At 41.0% G+C, this 23,711-nt stretch overlaps 1 protein-coding gene across 1 annotated transcript in view; it reads right to left on the reverse strand.

Moving 5' to 3' along the window:
* Window positions 1-23,711, reverse strand: part of FGD6 (FYVE, RhoGEF and PH domain containing 6) — a 181,341-nt gene that overhangs the window by 63,733 nt on the left and 93,897 nt on the right. The window contains 2 exon segments of the mRNA XM_021006466.2: window positions 2,772-2,928; window positions 5,544-5,695. Of these exon segments, the coding sequence (XP_020862125.1) occupies window positions 2,772-2,928; window positions 5,544-5,695 (309 nt within the window).

The raw sequence follows: 23,711 nt of genomic DNA on the forward strand, positions 1-23,711 counted from the left end.
AATTTGAAGGGGTGAGAAATGGGGGGGGGATGATGAGAAATTATCTTCACATATGAAGCTTTTAACTGAACTCTGTACCCCAAGAAACCAGCAGCCTATTAAGACTTGCAAATCTTTGCATTTCTAATCACTGAAACTGAAAATTTCTCACTTTTTACCTAAAAAGTGAAACAGGAAAGCAGCTACTAATTAAGCTGTAAAACAAAAACGGACTTTTTTTCCCCCCAATATCCTATATATTTCTCCTCCCTTCCTCAGGAAAATTCCTAAAACAAACAAACGAAAACAAAACAAAAACCAACTTGTCAATACTCACCACCTTCATTTCTACATCTCTCCCTCACTTGGCTTTTGTTCTCCTCGCTCAAATGATTCTGTTCAAAGTGATCATGTCCAACTGACTTCCAAATCTCATCATCTTTTGTCAGTCCTCATCTTTCTTGCCTTCCCTGTTAGAGATGACAATGCTGACCATTCTCTCCCCTCCCAGATACTCTCTGCTCTGTGGGCTTTCATGATATTACTCTCCCCTGGTTCTCCTCCTACCTGACTTTCTCAGTCTCCTTTGCTAGTTTGTTATCCAGATCATAAGTCCTAACTAAGGGTATTTTCCAAAGATCCTACCCTTTGCTCTTTTAATGACTCATTAGCTTTCATGGATTTAATTACCATCTCTCTCCTGAGCTTTGGACCCTCATCATCAATTGCCCATTGGACACTTCAAATTGTTATCCTAGAGACACCTCAAACACCATGGCCAAAACAGAACTCATTATTTTTTCCCCCCAAGACCATCCCTCTTTCAAACTTCTCTATCTACATGGAAGGAACCACTATTCTTCTAATCTCTTGGACTCAAAGCGTTGGCATTACCTCCAACTCCTCACCCCACCCATCCAATTGACCATCAGATCTTTCTGTCTCTACCTCCTCAACACCTCTCCCATCTGACTCCTTCTTACATGGCCACCTTCTTAGGGTCAGGCCCTCATCACCTCCTGCCTTACAGTAGCAAAAGTTTCTTAACCGGGCTCTCTGATAGAAAAAAATTCAATGTAACTTTCAAATGCCTTATGTCACTTTAAAACTAGTCATCTGAGTTGGCATCCCCATATTAAATATTTAAAGAATGAAGGCATAGCCGGATGTGCGTGGGCACAGGAATATGCTATAATAATCTATTACTACATTTTTTAAAAATAAATTTTCCTTTAAAAAAAACGAACCTAGCAGTCATGAATCAACAAGCATTTATTAATTGTCTGCTGCATGCAGGAACTTTGATAGGGTCTAGGGATAATGAAATAATCCTCACTCTCAAAAAGCCTACATTATTACTGGGGAGATAACAATTACTTATGTAAGTATATGCAGAATACCGTTTTTAAAAATTATAAATAAATACAAAGTAGTTAATGGGAAAAATGAATGATCTCTGCCCATTCTGAATTGCACAATGGTAAGATTTTTTCCCCCCATTTTATTTTATTTTTTTTGTAGTACTTTTTAAAAAAAATTTTACATATTGCAATAAGATTTTTTTTAAAAAGGCCATCTTTGAACATAATATGCCTGGAATAGTTCCATTAGATTGTAAGTTCCTTGAGGGCAGAGACTGTCTTTTGCGTCTTTTTGTTAGCACAGTGCCTAGCAGACAGTAGGTGATTAATAAGTGTTTATTGACTGAGCACACAGTAAATCCTTAATAAATGCTCGCTCTCTCTCTCTCTCTCTCGCTAAGGAAATATCATTGCATCTTGAGAAATGATAAATATGTGGAGAATTTAGAGAGGTTTTTTTTGGTTTAGAGGATATTTAGAGAATCAAGGGAAGACTTGCATGATCAAGTACAGAGCAAGGGGAGCAGAACCAAGACAACGCCACATACTACGGCTTTAAAATTGTAAGCGAGAATAATATAAGGAAACATCAGAAATCGGATGAAACCGAACGACCGATCTTTATTCCAGAGGAAATACATTTCCCTCCTCTCAGCAGACAGCTTGTACACTAAGAGGGAAGAATTCTTTAAAACAGAGTTAAAATAATTTTAAAATTATTTTATTGGTATATTATTTTTAAACGGTCTACATCTGTCTCTGTAGTTTTCCTCTCCCCTCTCCCACAGAGCCATCCCTTTTCACAAAGAATTGTTTTTTAAAAAGGAGAAAAAAAGGGGGGAGGGAGTCAGCAAAACTGATCAATACATAGAAAAACAACTGACATTTTATGCAATATTCCACATCTGTAAATCCTACCCTGAAATCCCCCAACATCTGCAAAGGAATAAGAGAAAGATATCTTTTTACATCTCTTCTTTGGAGCCAAGCTAGATCTCTATATGATTTTGCAATATTTTGATTACGTTTTCCCTTTACACTGAGGTGGTCACTGGGTATATGTTGGGTTTTCCTGCCTCTGCTTACTTCACTTTGTACCAGTTCATGCAATCCTCTGGACTCATCCTACGGCATGATACAGATGCTGTCTGTCTTGGCAGGTTTTGTTAACTAGTTTTCCTTGTTTTATGGGTGGGGAGGAGTATGTGTGTGGCAGAGACAGTAAGAGGGAGATAAAGAGATAGAGAGACATGAGGGGGAGGGGCGCAGAAACGAAGGACAGAGAGAGAGAGAGAGTAGGTGAGAAGGTAGGTATTGGGGAGAGGTCTCAGGGAAGGGATTATGGTATTAAGAAAAAAAAACCCAATAAAATATATTTAAAAAAAAACAATAAAATACATTTCTGAAAGATGCCTCTGATGTTAGGCTTACCTCAAAATCTTTAACCACAGCAGCAAAGCCAGGATTCTTTTTACACTGCTCATCTAGAAGAGCTACATTCTTGTCAAATTCTTTTATGTACGTGGAATACATTTTTAGGTATGGCCCCTTCTTTACAAATATATCGGCGATTCTTTGCTGCTCAATCCTAAGTGAGAAGAGTCAGATCAAAGAGAGAGATATATTAATGTGCTTCCAACACAAAACTACTGAATTCTTTCATGAAATATTTCATTGCATTTTATTATAGGAATTTGGAGGAAAACAAAGTGGGATTTCATAAAGTAGGCTAATATTAATAATAATAATAAAAGCATGTATACAGTGCTTTAAGGTTTGCAAAAGTCATCCGGTCCCACGTCCTTGTTTTAAGTGGGATGTTAAGTGACCAGCCTGATGTCACAGAATTAGTAAAGCCAACACCTGAACTCAGGTCCTTTGAGAGCTCATTCTACTGTGCCCTACTGCTAATTCTACTAGCATCTAACCACCATTGATATCATCCTTCAAAACCTGAGCATTAAATTAAAGCCAGGTCACTGCTGACAGTACTGATTGGTTAAATAATGGTCCTGCTCACCTGAATCCACACAACTTAAGGATAACAATTTATCAAGTGGTCAATGACTTGCTCTCAATGCTCTCCATCAGAGGATTGTAGAATCTGAGATCTAGACCTGAAAGAGACCTTAGAGTTCATCAAGTCCAATGTCCTAATTTTACAGAAGAGGAAACTGAGGCCCAGGTGCTTCAGTGACTTAAATAATCATCAGAGGTGGGATTTGAACTCACATCCCCTGACTTATTATTCTTTGTTATAATATAAATTATTATTCTGTTCCATGCTGTGTCCATGGGGTCTTGATGGGAAATTAATACAAAGCAGATCTCCATGGTGAATCAGAATTTTTCTTTTTTTAAACAAAGTTCTTTGGAGCTGCTCTAGTGCCTTTGTTCTGTTAATTATTTCCTATTTAACCTGTAGACAGCTTGTTTGAACATATTTGTTCCTAGTGTTTGCCTCACTCAACGTGAGACCGTAGAAACATCTTAGCTTAAAAAGGCCAAGGTCCCTCACCGCATACTGGACCGTCTCCAGGCATTCTGATCTATATCTGGTCACTGGACCCAGATGGCTCCGGAGGAGAAAGCAAGGCTGGTGACTTTGCACAGCCCTCCCTCACTCAAATCAACGTCAACTGCAAGTCAGGTCATCATCTTTGTGACGTCATGGGCCTCTCCATAAATGAAGGACAAGGGGCAGCTAGGTGGCACAGTGGATAGAGGACCAGCCCTGAAGTCAGGAGGACCTGAGTTCAAATCCAGCCTCAGACCAAACACTTGAGACTTACTAGCTGTGTGACCCTGGACAAGTCACTTAACCCCAATTGCCTAAAAAAAAAAAAGGACAAACCACAAATGCAACTCAGAGCTTAGCACAGAGCCTGGCATACAACAGGCACTTAATAAATGTTTATCGATTGACTGGTTTGCTTGTTTTCTCCATTAGACTGTGAGCTCCTTGAGGGCAGGGACTGTCTTTTGCCTTTTTTTGCATCCTCAGCACAGTGCCTGACACACAGTAGGTGTTTAATAAATGTTTACTCATTGATTGGTCTGTACGATGTAAGCTCCTCAAGGGCAGGGATTGTCTCTTTTTGTGTCCACAGAGCCTAGCAAAGTGGTACGCAGTTAAGCACTTAATAACTGCTTAATGACTGACTGTTTTGGGTACTCAGTTTAAAATGACTTGCCAGGGGTCACAAAGCTAGAGGTCATTGGTGAGAATCTTTCGGATTCCAAGCCTTACGTTAAGCTACCTCTCCGGCTGACGCTAAAATAAATTAATAACAATGATAACAGGATAATTATAGGGTGAGCGACTGGGCAGGTGGCCTTTGCAGTGCTCTGGGCAGGTGGCCTTTGCAGTGCTCTAGGCAGCAGTCTGAGATTTTAAATTATGGATGAGTTGTTAATCCTGGGTTTGAGCCCCATCTCCGACACACTGGTTGTGTGCCCTTAGGCAAGTCATTTTTTAAATTTCTACAACGACCCTGTGAAACTGGTGCTATTTTTTTGTTGCTGTTGAATAGTTTCAGTCATGTCCGATTCTCATCTGTCAAGTCCACATGTAACTACTGAGATAATCAGAGAATATTAAAATTAACTTCAAGGACTCAGGAGAGAAATTTCTCTTTAAAAAGTAAGTCACATTATACTATTATTTATACTATGTGTATACTATCGTGTACTATTAAGGAATGATGAAGGGGACCATTTTCAGAGAAACCTGGGAAGATTTGCATGAACTGAGGTAGACTGAAGTAAGCAGAACAATTTATACCATAACATTGTTATTATAAAGAGAAACAACTCTGAAAGACATTAGAACTCTGACTGATTCCATGACCAATCATAATGAAACATGCTACCCACCCCACCTGAAAGACAGGTGATCCACACAGGATGCAGATTAAGACCCATTTTCATTGCATATGCTCAAGGGGAAAAGTCATTTCACTTGATCTCATATTTGTAACTGATTTTTTTTTTCCCAGAAGAATGGAGTAGGAAGAAGATGGCAGAGAGAGAGAACTGTCCTTGACTGAAAATATAGAAGTGTAATCTAAACAAAATTTTTTAAAAATAGGTCACATTCATTCTGGGTCACTTTTAGTCCCTCCCTCAGAGGTTCTCATTACAAATCAACTCTGGGTCCTGTTCAGCATTCTTTTTCTTTTTTTTTTTTTTCAATTTTCTTACCAGTTCAGCATCCTTTCTTCTAATTCTTTCAGGAGATCTCGATTGAGTTCATACAGCTGAGGCAAGTAATACAGGATCTGATTCAGGATTCTGTCTTCAATCACTGGCTTTCCAAGCTGCCTGGAGGCCTGAGCCACTGCATCCCGGAAATCCTGCCAGAGTTCAGAAGGAAAAAAAAAATACACACACACATTCATAAGTGGAAAGAGTGGGGCCTGATAGAACAATACAAAAGGCAGAGACTAGTTCCAAATGCAGCTTCCTCCTCCTGGCCCCACCCTGCTGTCTGTTATCCTGAAGCCAAGCAGAGTCCTCTGCAAGGCTGCAAACCAAGCATAATATGAGAGATGTAGGACTACAGATCTAGAGCTTAAAGGAAGCTCAAAGATTATTTAGTGCCTATTATTATGATGATTTACAGATTATTGTTTATTATTATTATTTACAGATTTTTTTAAAAGTCAGGCCCAGAGAGGTATGCAAGGTCAGTGTTTGATGCCTGAATTCGATTATTTAATCTCGGTTCCATTTTAAAGGGTTAGAATGCCTTTAAGAATCACTGTAGCTCAGATTCTAAATGAGACAATCCCTATCAGTTTAAAAACTGTGAAAAGCCAGGGCAGCGGATGGTATCTGTCTGCTTTTATTAAGTTAATGTTCTGCTAACCAGATATTTGCAGAACAAACATCTTTCTTTCACAGTGGAATTTTGCATTTGAGTTCTAAATGAACCACTGCTTTTGAGTTGACATACCTCTAGCAAGAACCCAATGGATAACATCATAGCACTTAAGCAAACGCTGGTAACAAGTACAGTGTTAGTAAGTTGACGAGAGAACCGGCAAGGGAGTCAGGAAGGCCCGGGTTCAAATTATTCTGCCTCGGATACAGGGGTGAGTGACTGGACAGATGGCCACCTCGCTGGTCTAGGCAGCTCTTTGAGATTTTAAGTTATGGATGAGTTGTTGATCCATACTGGTGAAGGGTATTAGGGAGGCCTGGGTTCATGTCCCATCTCTGACACCTACTGGTCGTGTGCCCTTGGGCAAGTCATTTAAGTCATTTTAAAAATTGCCACAACTGTTAAGTAGTTGCTGTTTTTGTTGCTGTGGAGTCATTTCAGCCAAGTCTGACTCTTTGTGACCCCCTCTGGGATTTTATTGGCAAAGATACTGGAGGGGTTTGCCATTTCCTTCTCTAGCTCATTTTACAGATGAAGAAACTGAAGCGAACAGAGTTCAGTGACTTGCCCAGGGTCACACAGCTACTAAGTCGTCTGAGGCCAGATTCAAACTCATATAGACCAGTCTTCCTGACTTCAGGCCCAGCACTCTATCCACTGCATGTAGCTGTCTTCAGGTGCCATTATTTTCCCTCTTCTACAGATAGAGAAAATGGCTGAGAGTGTGACTTGCCCAGGGTCACACAGGTAGTAAGGATCTACGGTGGGATTTGAACTCAAGTCCGGTGCTCTATCCACTGTGCCAAGGGGACTTCAGAGGTTTTACAGAGACCTGGCATGGGACTTCACCACTGTCATTTAAGGCAGACACGCCTCGCTATGCTGATGGGCTCATCGCCACAAGGCTGGACAGCAAGGGGTCATTTCTTTGGCCACGGTCACTGACAAAGCCGTCTACAGAGGCATGGAGACTTAATGGCTTACACTGGGACAGACACCATCCATACCAATAAAGAGAGGGGTCAAAGTTTTGTTGGCATGAGAATCTCCTCCATTCATAAAGATCACACTCCCTTCCAAGACTTATTAGATGGTAATGAGCTTCTCTAAAATTACCCTCACTGGTTCTTCAATGACAGCTGTTGGGTCTGTACCCAAAGCCTCTGAAACTCCACTTTTCTGACTATTTAGAAAAAACCAAAACCTTCAAGTCTTTTAAAAACAAAATTCCAGGATTTTAATAGAAAACCCAGGCCTAAGTCTATAATAATGATGAATTTTTTTCATAGAGGCAGGAAAAAAAAAAGAAATGTAAAAAGAATGTTCAGAATAAACCAACATAATCCAACTTTACTCTTGTAAAAACAGACAACACGCTAACAAATAGGTCTTGAACCTAATATTAAAAGGAAATCAGTCAATCAATAAATACTTAAGTGCCTATTACATGCCCAGAACTAAGTACTGGAGATACAAAAAGAGTCCACAGACAGTCCTACCTTCAAAGAGCTTACAGTCTATAACAAGTACAGTATGAAGATGTATGCCTGTGAACATCAGGGTGGGTAATGACTACAGGAGTCAGGTTCGAGTCTCACTCGTGACACATGCAAGGCTGGGTGACTCCAAGTAAGTAATGTCACTTCTCAAGGCTCCAGGTAAGTTCTGTAACTTACAGGTGGGTCACTCATTTATACAGATGAAGGGAGTTTCCCATGTCAGAAGGCCTACACAAATAAAATAACAAGTCTAAATACTACCCTCCTCTCACAATAAAGCATTCATATATCATTTTTAGAGCAGACGGTGGCTTCACAGGTCATCTATGACCTATAACCCAGAGAGATGACGACGATGATATGCTGAAGGTCATACAAGTGTCAGAGGAAAGATCCGCACCTGGGTCTTATAACTCTAACTTGTAACACAGGCCATCTCCAAGGTCAAACTCTGTACTTTTAAGACAGGATGTCATATCTAATGACAGGGTAATCTAGATGAATGGAAATCCTATAGGTAGCAATTCCCAGAGAAGCATTTAATTCAAATGTCAACCTATGATTTGTTCCTCATATTCATTAGACCTATTACTTTCACAATCTCATCGGCTACTACAAAGGATGATTTCTACTGTTAGCAACTATTATCTAAAATAAGAGCTGACAAATTCTTTTAGGGGCCAGACAGGAATATTTAGTTCAAGTCCATTTCAGAAAGCCAAATGTTCCAAAAACCAGATGGAGGAGAGTGGCTAGATGCTACCTCTCAAGCCTCCTGACCTCTAACAGCTTACTTCGGACAGCACATACAATCAGCCAGAAGGGGGGGGGAGGAGGTGTTTCCCAATAAACTAAAAATGGATTCATTTCCTGCCATTATTCACTAAGGCTAGAGAATACCTCACTGTTCAAAAAGCACATTTCTTAGGACCATATAAACAAGTGCCTTACAAAAGGCCTAAACAGGAAATGTTCTAAAACTCTGAAAAATGCTTTTTTTTAACTTAACCTATTTTTCCTCCCTCCTCCCTCCCACTGAAAAATAAAACCAAAACAAAACCCTTATAACAAATGTGCCTAGTCAAGAAAAATAAATCCCTACAAGGGCTATGTCCAAACAAACAAACAAACAAACAAAAAGACAACAAGAAAAATCATGTCTCATTTCTCCATCTGAGTCCATCACCTCTCTATTTAGGAGGTGGAGAGCCAGCTTCATCACGGGTTCTCTGGAATCCTGGCTAGTCACTGCGTTGATTTGAGTTCTTTCAAAGTTGTCTGTCTTTACAATGTTACCATTGTACAAACTGCTGTCCTAGATCTGCTCACTTCACTCTTCATCACTTCATATAAGTATTCCCAGGTTTCTCTGAAATCATCTCTTTTGTCACTCCCAATTTGTTTGACAGAAGCTTCCTAATGCCCTTATGAGGGCAGCTATGTGGTACGGTGTATAGCGCACCAAGTATGGAGTCAGGAAGACCTTACTTCAAATACAGATAGCTGTGTGACCCTGGGCAAGTCACTTCACCCTGTTTGCCTCAGTTTCCTCATCTGTAAGATGAGCTGGAGAAGGAAGTGGCCAACCACTCCAGTATATTTGCCAAGAAAACCTCAAACGGGGTCACAGAGAGTCAGACATGACTGAAAATGGTTGTACAAACAACAATGCCCTTGAACGAACTGGAGGAAGTCTTTCTAGTACCCACTACTACACATGGCCAAGATTTCTCTACAGTTTTGTGGACTATAGAGTATTTGACAGAATAAAGAGTAGAAAGGAACCTCTGAGGCCCATCTAGTCTACTCCATCCCTGAACAGGAGCCAAGCATCTATAATATCTTTTTAAGAAATGGTTGTCAAGCCTCTACCTGGAGATCTCACTGAGAGGACAGGAGGGAAGGAAGAAGAGAGAGAGAGAAACAGAGAGGGAATGAAGGGGAGGGAAGGAAGAAGGGAAGGAAGAAGAGAAAGAAAGAGACAGACAGAGAGAGGATGAAGGGGAAGGAAGGAAAGAAGGAAGAAGAAAAAGAGAAAGAGACACAGAGAGAGGATGAATGGGGAAGGAAGGAGGAACAGAAAAAGAGAGAGACAGAGAGAGAGACAGAGAGGGGATGAAGGGGAAGGAAAGAAGGAGGAAGAGAAAGAGAGAGACAAAGAGACAGAGAAACAGAGAGGGGATGAGGGGGAGGGAAGGAAGGAAGGAGGAAGAGAAAAAGAGAGAGGATGATGGAGAGGGAAGGAAGGAGGAAGAGGAAGAGAGACAGAGAGATAGAAAAACAGACAGAGGATGAAGGGGAAGGAATGAAGGAAGAAGAGAAAGACAAAGAGACAGAGAAACAGAGAGGGGATGAAGGGGAAGGAAGGAAGGAGGAAGAGAAAGAGAGAGAGAAGGAGAGAGCACACTGGAGTTAGGAAGGCCCAGCTTCAAATCTTGCCCACTTTCTAGCTGTGTGCCCATGGGTAAAATCACTTTACACTTCTCAGCCTCAATTTCTTCAACTGTCAAACAGGGGAAATAATAATACCTGCAATGCCAACCTTACAAGGATTTTGGGAGGTTCAAATGAGAAAGTGTACAAAATACTCTGTAAACCATAAAGCACTGTAGAAAATTCTATTTCTGTATTGTGGTTAAGTGAAAACTACGCATATGATACTGTGCCTTCTCCGCGTTCGTCATGTGCAGGATCTCATTTCCCATCTCCAAGCCTTCACACTGCCTGTCTCCCACGCCTGGAATGAACTCATTCTTCTCTTCTGCCCTTCAGAATTTCTAGCGTTCTTCAAAGCTCAGCTGAAACTCTACTGCCTACATGAGGTCTTTCCTGATCCCCTTCTAATTCCTCAAATACCATGTATTTTGCATACATTTACGGGTACATGTTGGTCTCCCCAACAGTCTGTAAGCTTCCCAAGGACAGAGACCATTCTGCTTTTGTCTTGGTTCCTGGCACATGATGTTGTTTTCCTAGTCCCATCTGACTCTTTGTGACCCCATTTGGGGTTTTCTTGGCAGAGTACTAGAGTGATTTGCCATTTCTTTCTCCAGCTCATTTTACAGATGAGGAAACTGAGGCAAACAGGGTGAAGTGACTTGCCCAGGGTCACAGAGACCAGATTTGAACTCAGGGAGATGAGTCTTCCTCACTCCAGGCCGGCGCTCTATCCACTGTACCATTAAGCACAGAGTAGGTAGGTGCTCAATAAATATCTGATTGAGAGACACTAATGATAAAAAGATTAAAAACAACATAGTCTCTCCCCTCAAGACATTCTACTCGACAATTCAAAATTATGGTGAACTCTCCTTGCCCACAATAACACCATGAGGCAGCTATTATCCTCATTTCATAGTTCAGTCTATAAACATTATTAAGCACCTACTATGTGTCAGACACTGTGCTAAGCACTGGGGATGAAAATATGGAAAAGACAGCACCTGCCCTTAAGGAGTTTCCAGTCTAATGGACGAAAACAATACACAAAAGAGGGACATGACGGAGAAATCCAAAGTATAGTTGGTTGGGAAACACAAGAAACTGAGCTTTGGAGAAGCTAATGACTTGTCCAGGGTCACCTAAGTAATGTCAGGTGTCTCTGACTGCAAAGCTCACATGCCTGACACTCTACCCTATGATATTTTGTAATCTACCTTAATTACGTGTGGGTGGCAGTAATCATGTCATTTGATAGGAGACAGTCCCAAGAACTGAGTGGCTCACAGAACTTAGATCTAAGAACCGTCTGCTCATCACTGCAGGAAGGCCCATTCTTCCGGAAATCTAAGCAAGGGATGCACTTCTCACTTGGCAGTAAGGGAGCATTCTTCCCCAGCTGGAAGGTATTTCCTCAGCTGTGACAGTGACCACAGCTGCTAAACAACTTAGAACCCCTACCGGGAACAGCTCTCGCCAGACTACTCGGACATATGCCTGTCTCCCTCGCCAAGGTGGGGGGAAAGCTGGCTTATTCAAAACAGATTCCACAGATGTCAGCCAGAACCACAGTGGCCTGTGACTGTGGGTATGGTGAATGCCTGCCTCTGAATGAAGGCTTCACCAGCATCCCAGAGAAAGACCCACCCTGCCTGACGCTACCAGGGAGTTACAAAGTAGCTCTGGGCAGGTGGAAGTCTCAGGCTAAATTCTGGATGAGATCTAGGGGTGACACTTCAGAATAAAAATAATAATGGATGTAATGTGTGTTTGTAGGTGACACCTGCCCCCCAGCCAGGCACAACTTAGGGCTTGAGTTCACCAAGATGATACAAGAAAAATTTACACATCTTCTCCAGCTGTGATCTGCCCAATATAGTTTTTAGAAGCTAAAATGTTAAGGGTTCAAAGCAAGCATTCAATTCCAGAAGGCCACCATCTGAAGCTTAACCTAATTCATAACGGGCTATAGGAGTCAGATGTGGCTTGTTTCTACAGCTAGTAGCATTCCACCTCTCTCCAAATCCTCCCCTCACAAAAAAAGTATCCCATCTCTGTGTTACCAGCACTGGAGTGACTAATAAGCATCATTTTATAAAAATTAGGACTGCAACATAAGACTGGTCCCTTTTATAAGCGCTAATAGCCCAGATAAATTTGGGAAAACATGATGTTGCTTGAGCTAGCGGTCCAGCTTTGACCACCATGGCCTCACTGGATGGCAGGGGCAGATGTCGGGGCTGTCACTTCAGAAATCTGCTCGCGGGAGGTATTGTTAGCAACTTAAAAGGGGAAAAGAATGGGGGATCTTACACTCTGCTGCCTACACTCACTACTGTAGCCATACCAGTCTGCTTGCTGTTCTTTCACCACACACTCCATCTCCCTTCACTACCGCATCTTTGCCCTGGATGGCCCCCATAATGAGAACACTCTCCCTCCTGAACTTCGCCTCTCAAGCTCCCTTCAGGGCTCAGCTCAGATGCTCACATGGATGGCCTTCTCTGGTCTCCTCTGCTGCTAGAATCTTCCCTATACAGTGATAGAGCGGATAGAGGACTGGCCAGGGAGACCTGAGTTCAAATCCTGCCTCAAACACACACTGATGGGGCAATCTACTTACCACGTTTCCTCACTTGAAAAATGGGGATTGAAACAGCACCTGCACATAGTAGGTACATAATAAATGTAATAAAAGCTACTTAATAAATGTTTATGCACTGATTGACCTACCATGGTGCTTGTGACAATCAGAGGAGACTCATAATTCTTTGCAAACTTTAAAGTGCTATGCAAATGCTAGTTTATATTTTTTATCATCATCATCATCAATCATCACTATAATTAGAGATAGAGTCCTAATAACTGAGAGCCTTAGCAAGCGCATCATTTAGGAATGGTGCTTACACTATGCTTTCCAGAAATCCAGGACTTGGGGGCAGCTAGGTGGCACAATGGATAGAGCACCAGCCCTGGAGTTAGGAGGACCTGAGTTCAAATGTGGCCTCAGACACTTACTACCTTTGTGACCCTGGGCAAGTCACTTAACCCCTCTTGCCTTTAACACACACACACACACACACACACACACACACACACACACACACACACACAGAGCCAGGACTTCTATGAAGTACAGGTGAGCATCCCAGACACAAGAGGCAGCCGGAGATGTACGGTCCTGTTTGGCCAGGATGACTGGCCCCAAAAGTTCTTAAAGGGGACACCATATGAAGATGACTGAAAAGGTAAGTGAGAGCCTGGCAGTTGGGGGGCAGGGCAGTGTTTATTTGCCAGAGTGAAGATTTCTTAATTTACTTAGAGGTAATAGGGAGCCATTGAAGATTCCTGGGCAAGGCACACGGTGATGTGTTTCAGGGGCATCAATTGAGCAGCTATGGAGAACAGATGGGAGAAAAGAGAAACAGAAGCAAGGATACTATATAATTATATAGTAGAGAGGGTTCTGGTTGGCACTTTGGGGAATGTAAATGAGGAGATATATACCTATACACACACACACACGTATGTTTGTATGTGTATGTATGTTTGTATGTATATATGTGTGTATATGTATATATGTGTAGATATGCATATGTATACAGTTATCCCTTCCACACTGCAACTTTCTCCATCACAGTTTTGATAGATCTCGAGTCGACATAAAAAATTAAATCGGAATTTTCAGGGAGTTTTGCAGAAGTCACAGACTGTTGACATAAGGCCAGCTGATGACCCAGAAAAAAGTTTAGAAATTCAGAAATACATAAAATATTTGTCTAGTCTTTTATAATATCAACACAGTTTATCCTTAATACTGTAAACTCCATAAAAGAAAAAATTCAAACTTCTCCCGCACAAAGGGTGGGCCACAAAATTTTACCTGGATTTTCCAGACTGTGGGGGCAGTCTGCCCCTAATCCCTGAAATGTGGAAGGGATAACTGCATACAAGTGTGAAGACATGTGTGTATGTACGTATATGTATATGTATGTGTATATGAGAGATATATGTTTACATAGCTATAAACACATACACACACATAGTTGATACTGCCCTTAGTAATTTACCTTGTCAGTTTAACTTAAAGAGAGAGGGGAAAAAAAAACCATCCACCTCCTTGCTCTGTTCATCTACACAGGATCTAAGCTAAATCAATAAAAATAAAAGCAACCTAGAGAATGAAGGCTGGAGGCTCCAAACAGATGGTCTAGCTCATGGGGTCATGTTTTCTGTGTGGAGTGCCACTGACGGTATCACCAGCTGTATTGACAGGGCTTCCTGACCTCAGGGCATTAACTTAACAACAAACAAAATAATGATTTAGGGAATTACAAAGACCAAAGGGATTTAGAGGCGGGACTGGAGGTTTGCAAAGGTCCAGGCTGGGTCTTAGAATATTCTGCATACTTTGCAACAATAAAGCAGCTGAGACCTAGGAAGGATTTTAAAGATGCAGAAACCAAACTAACAAAAAAAGCAGAGGATATTTTTATAGGAGGGATTAAAAAGCACTTTATATAGATCATCTCATTTGATTCACATTCTTTTTTTTTTTTTTAGGCAACTGGGGTTCAGTGACTTGCCCAGGGTCACACAGCTAGTAAATGTCAAGTGTTTGGTCTGAGGCTGGATTTGAACTCAGGTCCTCCTGACTTCAGGGTCAGTGCTCTATCCACTGGGCCACCTAGCTGCCCTGATTCACAGTCTTTCGAGGAAGGTTAATAAGGAGAAGAATATGGAGACATAACTGAGCTTTGTAATGAAAATATTTTCTCTCTTATTCCTCCTAAGAATCTTATGAACAATTAAGGTTTAACAGAGCCAGCTGTAATAGTGGGAAGAGAGTAGCAGTGAATAAGACCCGTGCACAGGTAGTCAGGAAGACCTGAGTTCAAGGGCTTTAGACACTTACTAGCTGGATAACCCTTACTCTCTCTTTGCCTCAGTTTCCTTGGCTGTAAAATGGGGATATAGCTCATATATGGAGCAGCTAGGTGGTGCAGTGGATAGAGCACCAGGCGTGGAGTCAGGAAGATCTTGAAATCCAGCTTCAGACACTTACTAGCTGTGTGAGCCAGGGCAATTCATTTAACCCCTATTTCCCTCAATTTCTTATCTGCAAAATGGGGACACACTGGAGAAGGAAATGGCAAACCACTCTAGTATCTTTGCCAAGAAAACATTGGGGACTAAGTCCATGGGATTACATAATTTGACATGACTGAATGACTCAAAAACAACAATAATATTTATACAGAACTTTTTGTGAAGAATTTTACATATATTTTCTCATAATACTTTTAGACATTAGAATTGACTGCGTGACATGAGAGACACTGGCATGGGACTGCCCAGAATGGTGTGCCCTCATCAAAGAAGGTGCTGTGCTCTATGAGCAAAGCAGAAGCTCAAAAGAAACACGAGATGTACAAATTTAGAGAATCTGCCCCAAACGTTCACATGGACTATTTGTGCCCAACCTGTGGTGGAGCGTTCCAAGCTTGTACTGGTCTGATCAAACACAATCAGACACACTGTACCTTCACCCCAACATAGGGACGTCATTTTAATCCTCTTTGAGAACAAAGGGCAACAACGTTCTAGAAACGTTAACATTAGCGTTTTTTTTAATTGGACCTGTAATTTTATTGCATTGACAAAATAAACTTTCAATGAAGAAACTCTCTCTACCAATTCAGATCAGCAATTACTCTCCAGTTTATAATCTCTCTCTCTTTTTCTTTTCTTTTTTTTTTTTTTGCTGGGCAATGGGCACTCCATCCCCTGCACCACCTAGAAAGTTATTAAGAAAGTTACTTACACTGAAAAGTCAAATGACTTTCCCAGAGTCATATACAAAGTATGTGTCAGAGACAGCAATTGAACACTGATCTTCCTAATTACCAAGGCCAGTTCTATACTATTCCACGCTATGTAATAAGACGAGAAGAATAAATTAAAGTCCAGATTGATCATAGGTGAAATTCTCCCTAGTTGCAGATGATGAGAAGCTGTGTGTTGTAGTGGACAGAGAGCCCTGGTGAGTCACTCAAGCAATCAGTGTGCCAGACCACTTTGTAAAACCACAAACCAAGCTTGGCATGAGGTCTCTATACCAATGAAATTACAATCCCAGTCCCTACATTAGCCCTGTACTTGTTAACTTAGAGAATCCTTTTATTCTTGATGTCACAGACTCAAACACAGTCAACAGAAGAAAAACCGACCCAAGCCAGGGGATGACAACCCCCCACTTCCATGGTTGGAAAAAGACCTTTTCCTTCCTCCACCTTAGTCTCCTTTCTTTCAAAGGCCAACTAGTCCCCCTGATGAAAGCAATCCCCCTGCTCAAATTTCTCAAGTTACTGGCTCTTTTCCACAATTTCTTCAACTGTAAAATGAGAAAGTTGCACCAAATGGTCTCTAAGGTGGCTTTTAGTTCCAAGAATCAGCTATGAGACAGGAAAGTGGAAACAGACTAATGGGAGTCAGTCAGTCAATAAACACTTTACTAAGTGTCTATTATATATAAATGCTTTATATATACATACATACGTGTGTGTGTGTGTGTGTGTGTGTGTGTGTGTGTGTGAGTGAGAAGTGCCTTAGCTAGTCACTGCGCTAAGAACTGGGGATATAAATGCAAGTTGAGAGTGACAGACAGAGATAAACAGAGGAAAGACAGAGACAGGGAAACAAAGAGAGACAGAGAGAGAGAGAGAGGTAGAGAGAGGAGAAACAGAAAGAGAAAGCGAGACAAAGACAGAGAGGAGAAAGAAACAGAGACACGGAGAGAGAGAGGAAAAAGAGACAGAGACATAAAGACAGAGAAAGAGAGATGGAGAGATAGAGAGAATGCACAGGAGTCTATGCCCCTGCCCTCAAGAAACTTCCAATCTTTTTCTTTCTTTTTTTTTGTGCTTTTTGGTGAGGCAATGGGGTTAAGTGACTTGCCCATGGTCACACAGCTAGTGTCAAGTGTCTAAGGTCGGATTTGAATTCAGGTCCTCCTAACTTCAAGGCCAGAGCTCTATCTACTGTGCCACCTAGCTGCCCCCAGGAACTTACAATCTAATGGAAAAGGCTTATTGCAGGTTCCCTGATCAGCAATGCCAAGGAGGGCAGCCATGATCACTAGCCTGTTATGAAGTTTTGTTTTTTGTTTTTACAGGGGTGTGGTTTGGACCTCAGCATACTGAGGGTCCCAGATGAGGAAACTTCTGCCTCCAGAACTGCAATTTAAAAAGATTGAGAAAACTGCCTGGAATACTGAAAGGTCATACTACCAGGGTGTGTCAGATTCAAGATAATCCTCTCTCAAACGAGCCTGAGCAGCAAAAAAAAAAAAAAAGGTAGGAATACTACTTTATATTAAGGACGACCTTAATATAAAATAATATACAACAAAGGGTGAAAGATCTCAAGTTGACATGTTAAAAAGCAACTTCTAAGGCATCGTTACTTAAAAAAAGAAAAATTTTAGTAATCACATGAACATCCATTTAAGGAATATAAGATCTCCAGTGGCTTGGAAGTTAAAAGCTCTCAGGCATATGCTCATAAGGACATCACACACACACACACACACACCCCAAATCAGAGTGGAAACCCCCAATGAAATAATAAAAGCAAACCACTCAGTACAATGAGCTCCATTCAATGAGGGCCACCTCCCACGTGAAAAAATACTGCTCAAAAGTTGTTCTTTAGTACAGAGGGAAATGAAGGATGAGGAAGGGCAATTTAAAATAGAAGCAGAAACTTTAATTAAAGCAGGGGCTGATTTCAGGTGATCTGTGAACTTGGATGTGGAAGAAAATTATCTTTATTTTTACTAACCATTAAAATTTGTCATTATTTTACTTTTATTATTAATATTATTTTGAGAAAAGGCTGTAGGCTTTAACAGATCACCAAAAACATCCATAACATAAGGTAAAGAACCCACAGAATGAAAGCTACACTGGTCTCAACCATACAGGGTATTTAAAGAAAATTTATATAGGTTACTTTTTAATAGCAGTAGAAAAAAAGATCTGAAGAACAGAAAATCAAAGAGCACAGGGACTTCAAAAGATATCCTGATTTGGAATCTATGGCATCACAGGGGTATAATTTCATAACAAAATTTCTTAGAACACGTATATTCATTTAAAAAGATGGGCCTTTTTTGATAGAGGGGCAATGGACTCAGAGTGCAGAATGAGACTTTCTTTTCAATATGGCCAATATGAGAATTTGTTTTGCTTAACTACAGATATTTATAATGGGGATTTTTTTTCTTGCTTTCCCAATGGGTCATAAGGGAAGATGGAAGAGAAAAAAAGCAGATTTTCATTAACTAAAAAAAATAATAATTAGAAAAATAAAAAAGATGGGACTTTGTTTCTCAAAGAACCTTAGGATCAATAAAAGAGTAATGTAATTTCCTGAAGGCAATGCAGCTCCAAATCTTCTACCTGATCATTCTGGGCCCATTTCATCATCAAGCTATACCTACACTGACTGTCTCAGATATATGTACTGAACGACAAATTCTATTAGTTATTCATCCAAGCACATGTCAAATCTGGGCAACAGACATTCATCATCCACTTAGTTTTCCTGTGTGGATGGTCAAACCATCACCACTGAGTGATTATGGATCTCTTCCAGGTTGTTCCACAATGTTCCAAGGCTTAGTGCAATCACTGAAACGTGAGACCTGAACATGAACCTGGAAGATTTTACCATCCACGGAGAAACCCTCATCGATTTGACTCTCTACATTATAGTATTTATGCTGGTCTGATGTTTATCACAGGATTGTTTTGGATGTCACATATGAATCTTGAATTATTTTTAATGTATTGTTGGGAGACATCTACGGATGGGAGGCTGTGAGTAGAAGAGAAAGCATGGATGGGGGATGAGGGAGAAATGTTTGTGTTTGGACACCCAAGCAGCATGTTGCTATAATAAATAAACTGTTTTTCTCCCACCATCAACAAATCATGTGCTACCATTTATTACTACTTGGCAATGAGACAAGGATAAAAGTCTCTAAAGAATTTTTTAAGAGTGTGGCAAAGAGGACAATGAAGAACCAACCGAAAAACCAGCAAGGAACGGCAAAGAAAAACGGGATTTCATGAAGGAAATGTACAATAGGTGGAGAAGTTGGGTTGGTCAACAGGTGGACAGCCACAGGACTCTTGGTATCCTTGAGTTGTCAGGAATGACTCTGACATGTTGAGGAGACGCCCCACAAAGAATTTTTAGAAGGATGAGGACAAGCGTGGCAGAGGATGGGCCACAGATAGAGGAATTCCCATCTGTATCATCAGATACAGAGAACACCAAACCAAGCTCTGATATCAGAGCTATTTGAGTGTAGTTTCTATTTATTAAATCTGGTCTTGTAAAACAATGTCTACTTGAGAATTACAAATCAGATTCTCATGTTATAGTGTGAAAAGCACTGGATTTGGAATTTGGGTCCTAAAGGGTTCAAATTCTAGTTATAAGATTTTTTTTTTTTGGTGAATTTCAGTTAAGTCACTTTACCAGTGGGGGCCTCAGTTTCCTCATCAGTAAAATGAGGGAGTTTGACTTTATGGCCACTATGGCCATCTTAAGGCACTAAGAGTCAGGAAGAACTTAGTTCAAATCCAGCCTTAGAAACTTACTAGCCATGTGACATTGAGCAAGTCATTGAACCTCTGTCTTAATTCCCTTGACTATAAAATGGGGATGGGCAGCTATGCCGCCCAGTTGATAATAGAGCACTGGGCCTGGTATCAGAAAGACTCTCTCATCTTCCTGAGTTCAGATCTGGCCTCAGACACTTACTAGCTGTGTGACCCTGGTCAAGTCACTTAACTTCGTTTGCCTCAGTTTCCTCATCTGTCAAATGAGCTAGAGAAGGAAATGGCAAACCTCTCCAGGATCTCTGACAAGAAAACCCCCAAATAGGGTCACAAAGAGTCAGAGACAAATGAACCAGACCAGTTTGCCTGGTGCTTAAAGTATAAGAATAAAAGTCACAGGAGATAAAGCTAGAAAAAGAGACTGGGGAAAGACCATGGAGGGAGGAATACAGAAATCTGAGCTAAGATATCTGAATTTTCTTTGTTAGGAAATTTGGGGAGAATCATTAAAGATTTCTTAGCAGGGCAGTGACATCTATCAATCAACAAGCAGTAATTAAGTGCCTGCTGTATGACGGGCATCAAGTTCAGTGCTGGGGATACAGAAAGAAGAACCAGAGTTCCTGCCCTCAAGGACCTTAAATTCTGTTGATCTATTAGAATGTCTGTGCTAGACATATGAAAGAGGCATTATAGAAGGTCACAAGACAAGTTATCATCACATGAAAATAGCTCTGCTTTCATAGTAATTATCTTTGCCCTACAGACCGCAAATATCTTAACTAACATGTCCATCAAAATATGGGATAATTATAGGATGGCAGGATCAGAAGACTTTCAGCTACAAGGGACCTGGAGGTCAATGTGTTTTTAAATTCTTTCATTTTACACATAAACTGAGGCCCAAATAAGTTAAAAGATTTGCCCAGTGTCAACCAACTACTAAACGTCTGGGGTGGGATGTAAACCCAGGTCTTGGTGATCCCAAAGCCCAGCACATGATAGCCAAACAAAGAACTTCTATAGAGGCATTTATTAAACCTAGATTTCCAGAAGACAAAAATCGGGACTTCAAACAATCTTATGCCTACTGCAATTTAAACTTATAAAATAAGGTTATGCTTCATAAAAATTTTCAATTACGTGGGCTGCCAGGGCTATGAATTTTATCACACCTCAAAAGCAAAACAGATCTGGCAAGCAATCCAGGATGTTTAAATTGACAGCTTAAAAAAGAAAACAAAAACCCTGGAATACAGTATAGGCTTAATTCTTGTATCAAGGCAAGAATAAATATTAAAAATAACTGGGTTGTTTTTCTTAAGCCACACTGTATACCAGACTGATCTATATTGCACGTAGACATTGCTAAAACAATAAATGAATAGTTTAGCCATTTTCAATCAATTAATCAATAAATATTTATTAAGTGCCTACTATGAGCCAGGTTCTACGTGCCTACTTTCGTGGATCTGGAACACCGCTGACCTGGTCTGAGCTATGATCCAAGATACGCCGTTCTGTCTTTAATTCTGTATACCTCAGGCCTCGATGTGGTCCAAAGAAGACTCTCCTTTTAGGAATTCTCTTTCTCTTTGAGTTTAACAGAGCACGGAGAGAGGGTGAGGGGAAAACATTTGTGTTTGTGCACCCAAGGCCATCTTTCCGCTCAAGGTCCATTAGCTTATGGCAGCTGTTACTTGGGACAGGCCACAAAGGAGCTAATTTTCAAGTCCTCTAATGATCGACTCCCTGGGCCAAGTCGCCTTTTTACCCATTCCTAGGGTCACTGAAATGAAAGAATAATAAGTGACAAGCAGGCAGGGTGATGGCTGGCTTTTAGAATCTTTCAGGCATCTCTCAAACCCACCCCCAAGTGCAACCCCTCCCCCCCAGAGGTCTGGAGACAATAAGTCACATACACACAAATGGCCCCCTCAGCTGCCCGGGTCTAAATGGAGGCTGTTTTGCTGTTTGCTGTTTAACAGTTTCCAAAGGTTATCAAGATAGCCTAGAATATTGCCAACTTCTGAAAAAAAGGAAACTGGTAATGACCTAGCATGATGTCTTTTACAAAAATCTGCTTTGCAACATTAGGTTTGGTTCCTTTCTATGGCATCTAATATCGTTAAGCCTCATTAAGTCCCTCTTTCATTACGGAGAATGATGGGAAGCAATGACTCTTTCCCAAGTAAATATTATTTTGTCTTATTATTTTCAGTAAACACAATGGCTAATCTGAAGCTCACTGATTCAAAAATCACCTCCCTCCTCTTCCATTGAGCTATATAGCATCTCTTAATCTATTTAGTTAATCTACTTAGCAGAACTCATTGAGCACTGATGAGCAGAACCAGGATACAAGAGAAGAGAACCTCAGGCAGTAGGAGCAGCTAGGTAATTGCTTACTTCATTATCAATTAATAAGTATTTATTAAGCACCTACTATGTGCCAGATAGTGTGTGGGGTACTGGAGATAGGGACTACACCTGTGATTTCAGTGATATAGGAAACCACTAGGACACCTACCAATTCTACCAGGGTAGGCTGGAATCTTCTCTGCAACTCAGAGCCTTAGAGTAGGAGTTCTTAACCTGGGGTCCATGAATTTGCCTTAAAAAATACTTTGAGGACCAGCCCTGGAGTCAGGAGGACCTGAGTTCAACTCTGGCCTCAGACACTTGACACTTACTAGCTGTGTGATCCTGGACAAAGTCACTTAACTCCATTGCCTAGCAAAAAAAAAAACAAAAACAAAAATAAAAACAAAAAAAATCGGCAACTGTATTTCAAGGAAATCGGTTTCCTCTGTAATCCTACGTATTTTGTGCAGTAGAATGTAATATTCTGAGGAGTTCACAGGCTTCACCAGGCTGCCAAAGGGGTCCAGGACACAAAACAGGCTAAGAAATGACCCCTTCCCTCCTCAGAGAATTGCTTGAAGGCTCTGCAAAATTAAGCGACTTCCTCAGAGTAACAGAGCTAACTAGCTGCAGAGGAAGGTTTCGAACCTAAGACTTCCTCACTCCAACTCTAGCACTCAATATTCATTTTCTTTTCCCCTTCCCCCTTCTGGGTCAACCCCAATCTAATTAGGGCACCCCTGGGACCAATTCAAGGCTGAACTGGTTATGACCCCTATTTGGTCATGGGATTGGACATATAATTGGCCAAATGAAGTTCCTGATATATTCCTGTTGTCAAATAAATCTTAAAATCTTGCACAGACAATTATTGATTAGTTTTACAGCAAAAAAAATAAAATAAAATAAAACAAAACCCAGCTTAGCTGCATTAAAAAAAATCAAATCAGTAGAGTAGATGAGGCTTAGATTTGCCCCTTGGAAAATTAAAATCAGAATGCTTATCTTTAAGAAAAATGCCTTTGAGAGATTTCAGCTTCCTGGAAAGCCATTAAAAGGGGCTAGCAGAATACCTAGGGGCAAGAACACTGGTCCCATTTCATTCCCAGGGCTGCTCCCATTTAAAGAGCACCTACTGTTGCTTAGCAATTATCTTGGCAGATGTTTGCTGCCACTGAAGCACAGGGGCAAAGTCCCTCAGAGAGGCTAAAAGACGGGGATTAAGCATTTAGCTTGGAAGTATGACAAGGAGAAAAGAGAACCTTCCCCCCTCCATCCCAAGGATACCCAGAGAGCCTCGAAGGTTTTTTATTTTTCATATAGGGATGCAGATGGGGTCTGCATATGTGATTTTATTGTTGTCTTGAACACCAAGAAACTCTCTCTCCTTATCTAAGTCTGCAGCTTCTCTGCCACTTAACAGGAGAGATTAATTAAGCAACAAAGGCAGCTGGGCCTGGAGTCAGGAAAACTCATCTTCCTGAGTTCAAATATGGCCTCAGGCACTTACTAGCTGTGTGACCCTAGGCAAGTCACTTAACCTTGTTTGCCT

Source organism: Phascolarctos cinereus, unplaced genomic scaffold, assembly GCF_003287225.1.
Source record: "Phascolarctos cinereus isolate Bilbo 61053 unplaced genomic scaffold, phaCin_HiC Scaffold_1;HRSCAF=81, whole genome shotgun sequence".
NCBI lineage: Eukaryota > Metazoa > Chordata > Mammalia > Diprotodontia > Phascolarctidae > Phascolarctos > Phascolarctos cinereus.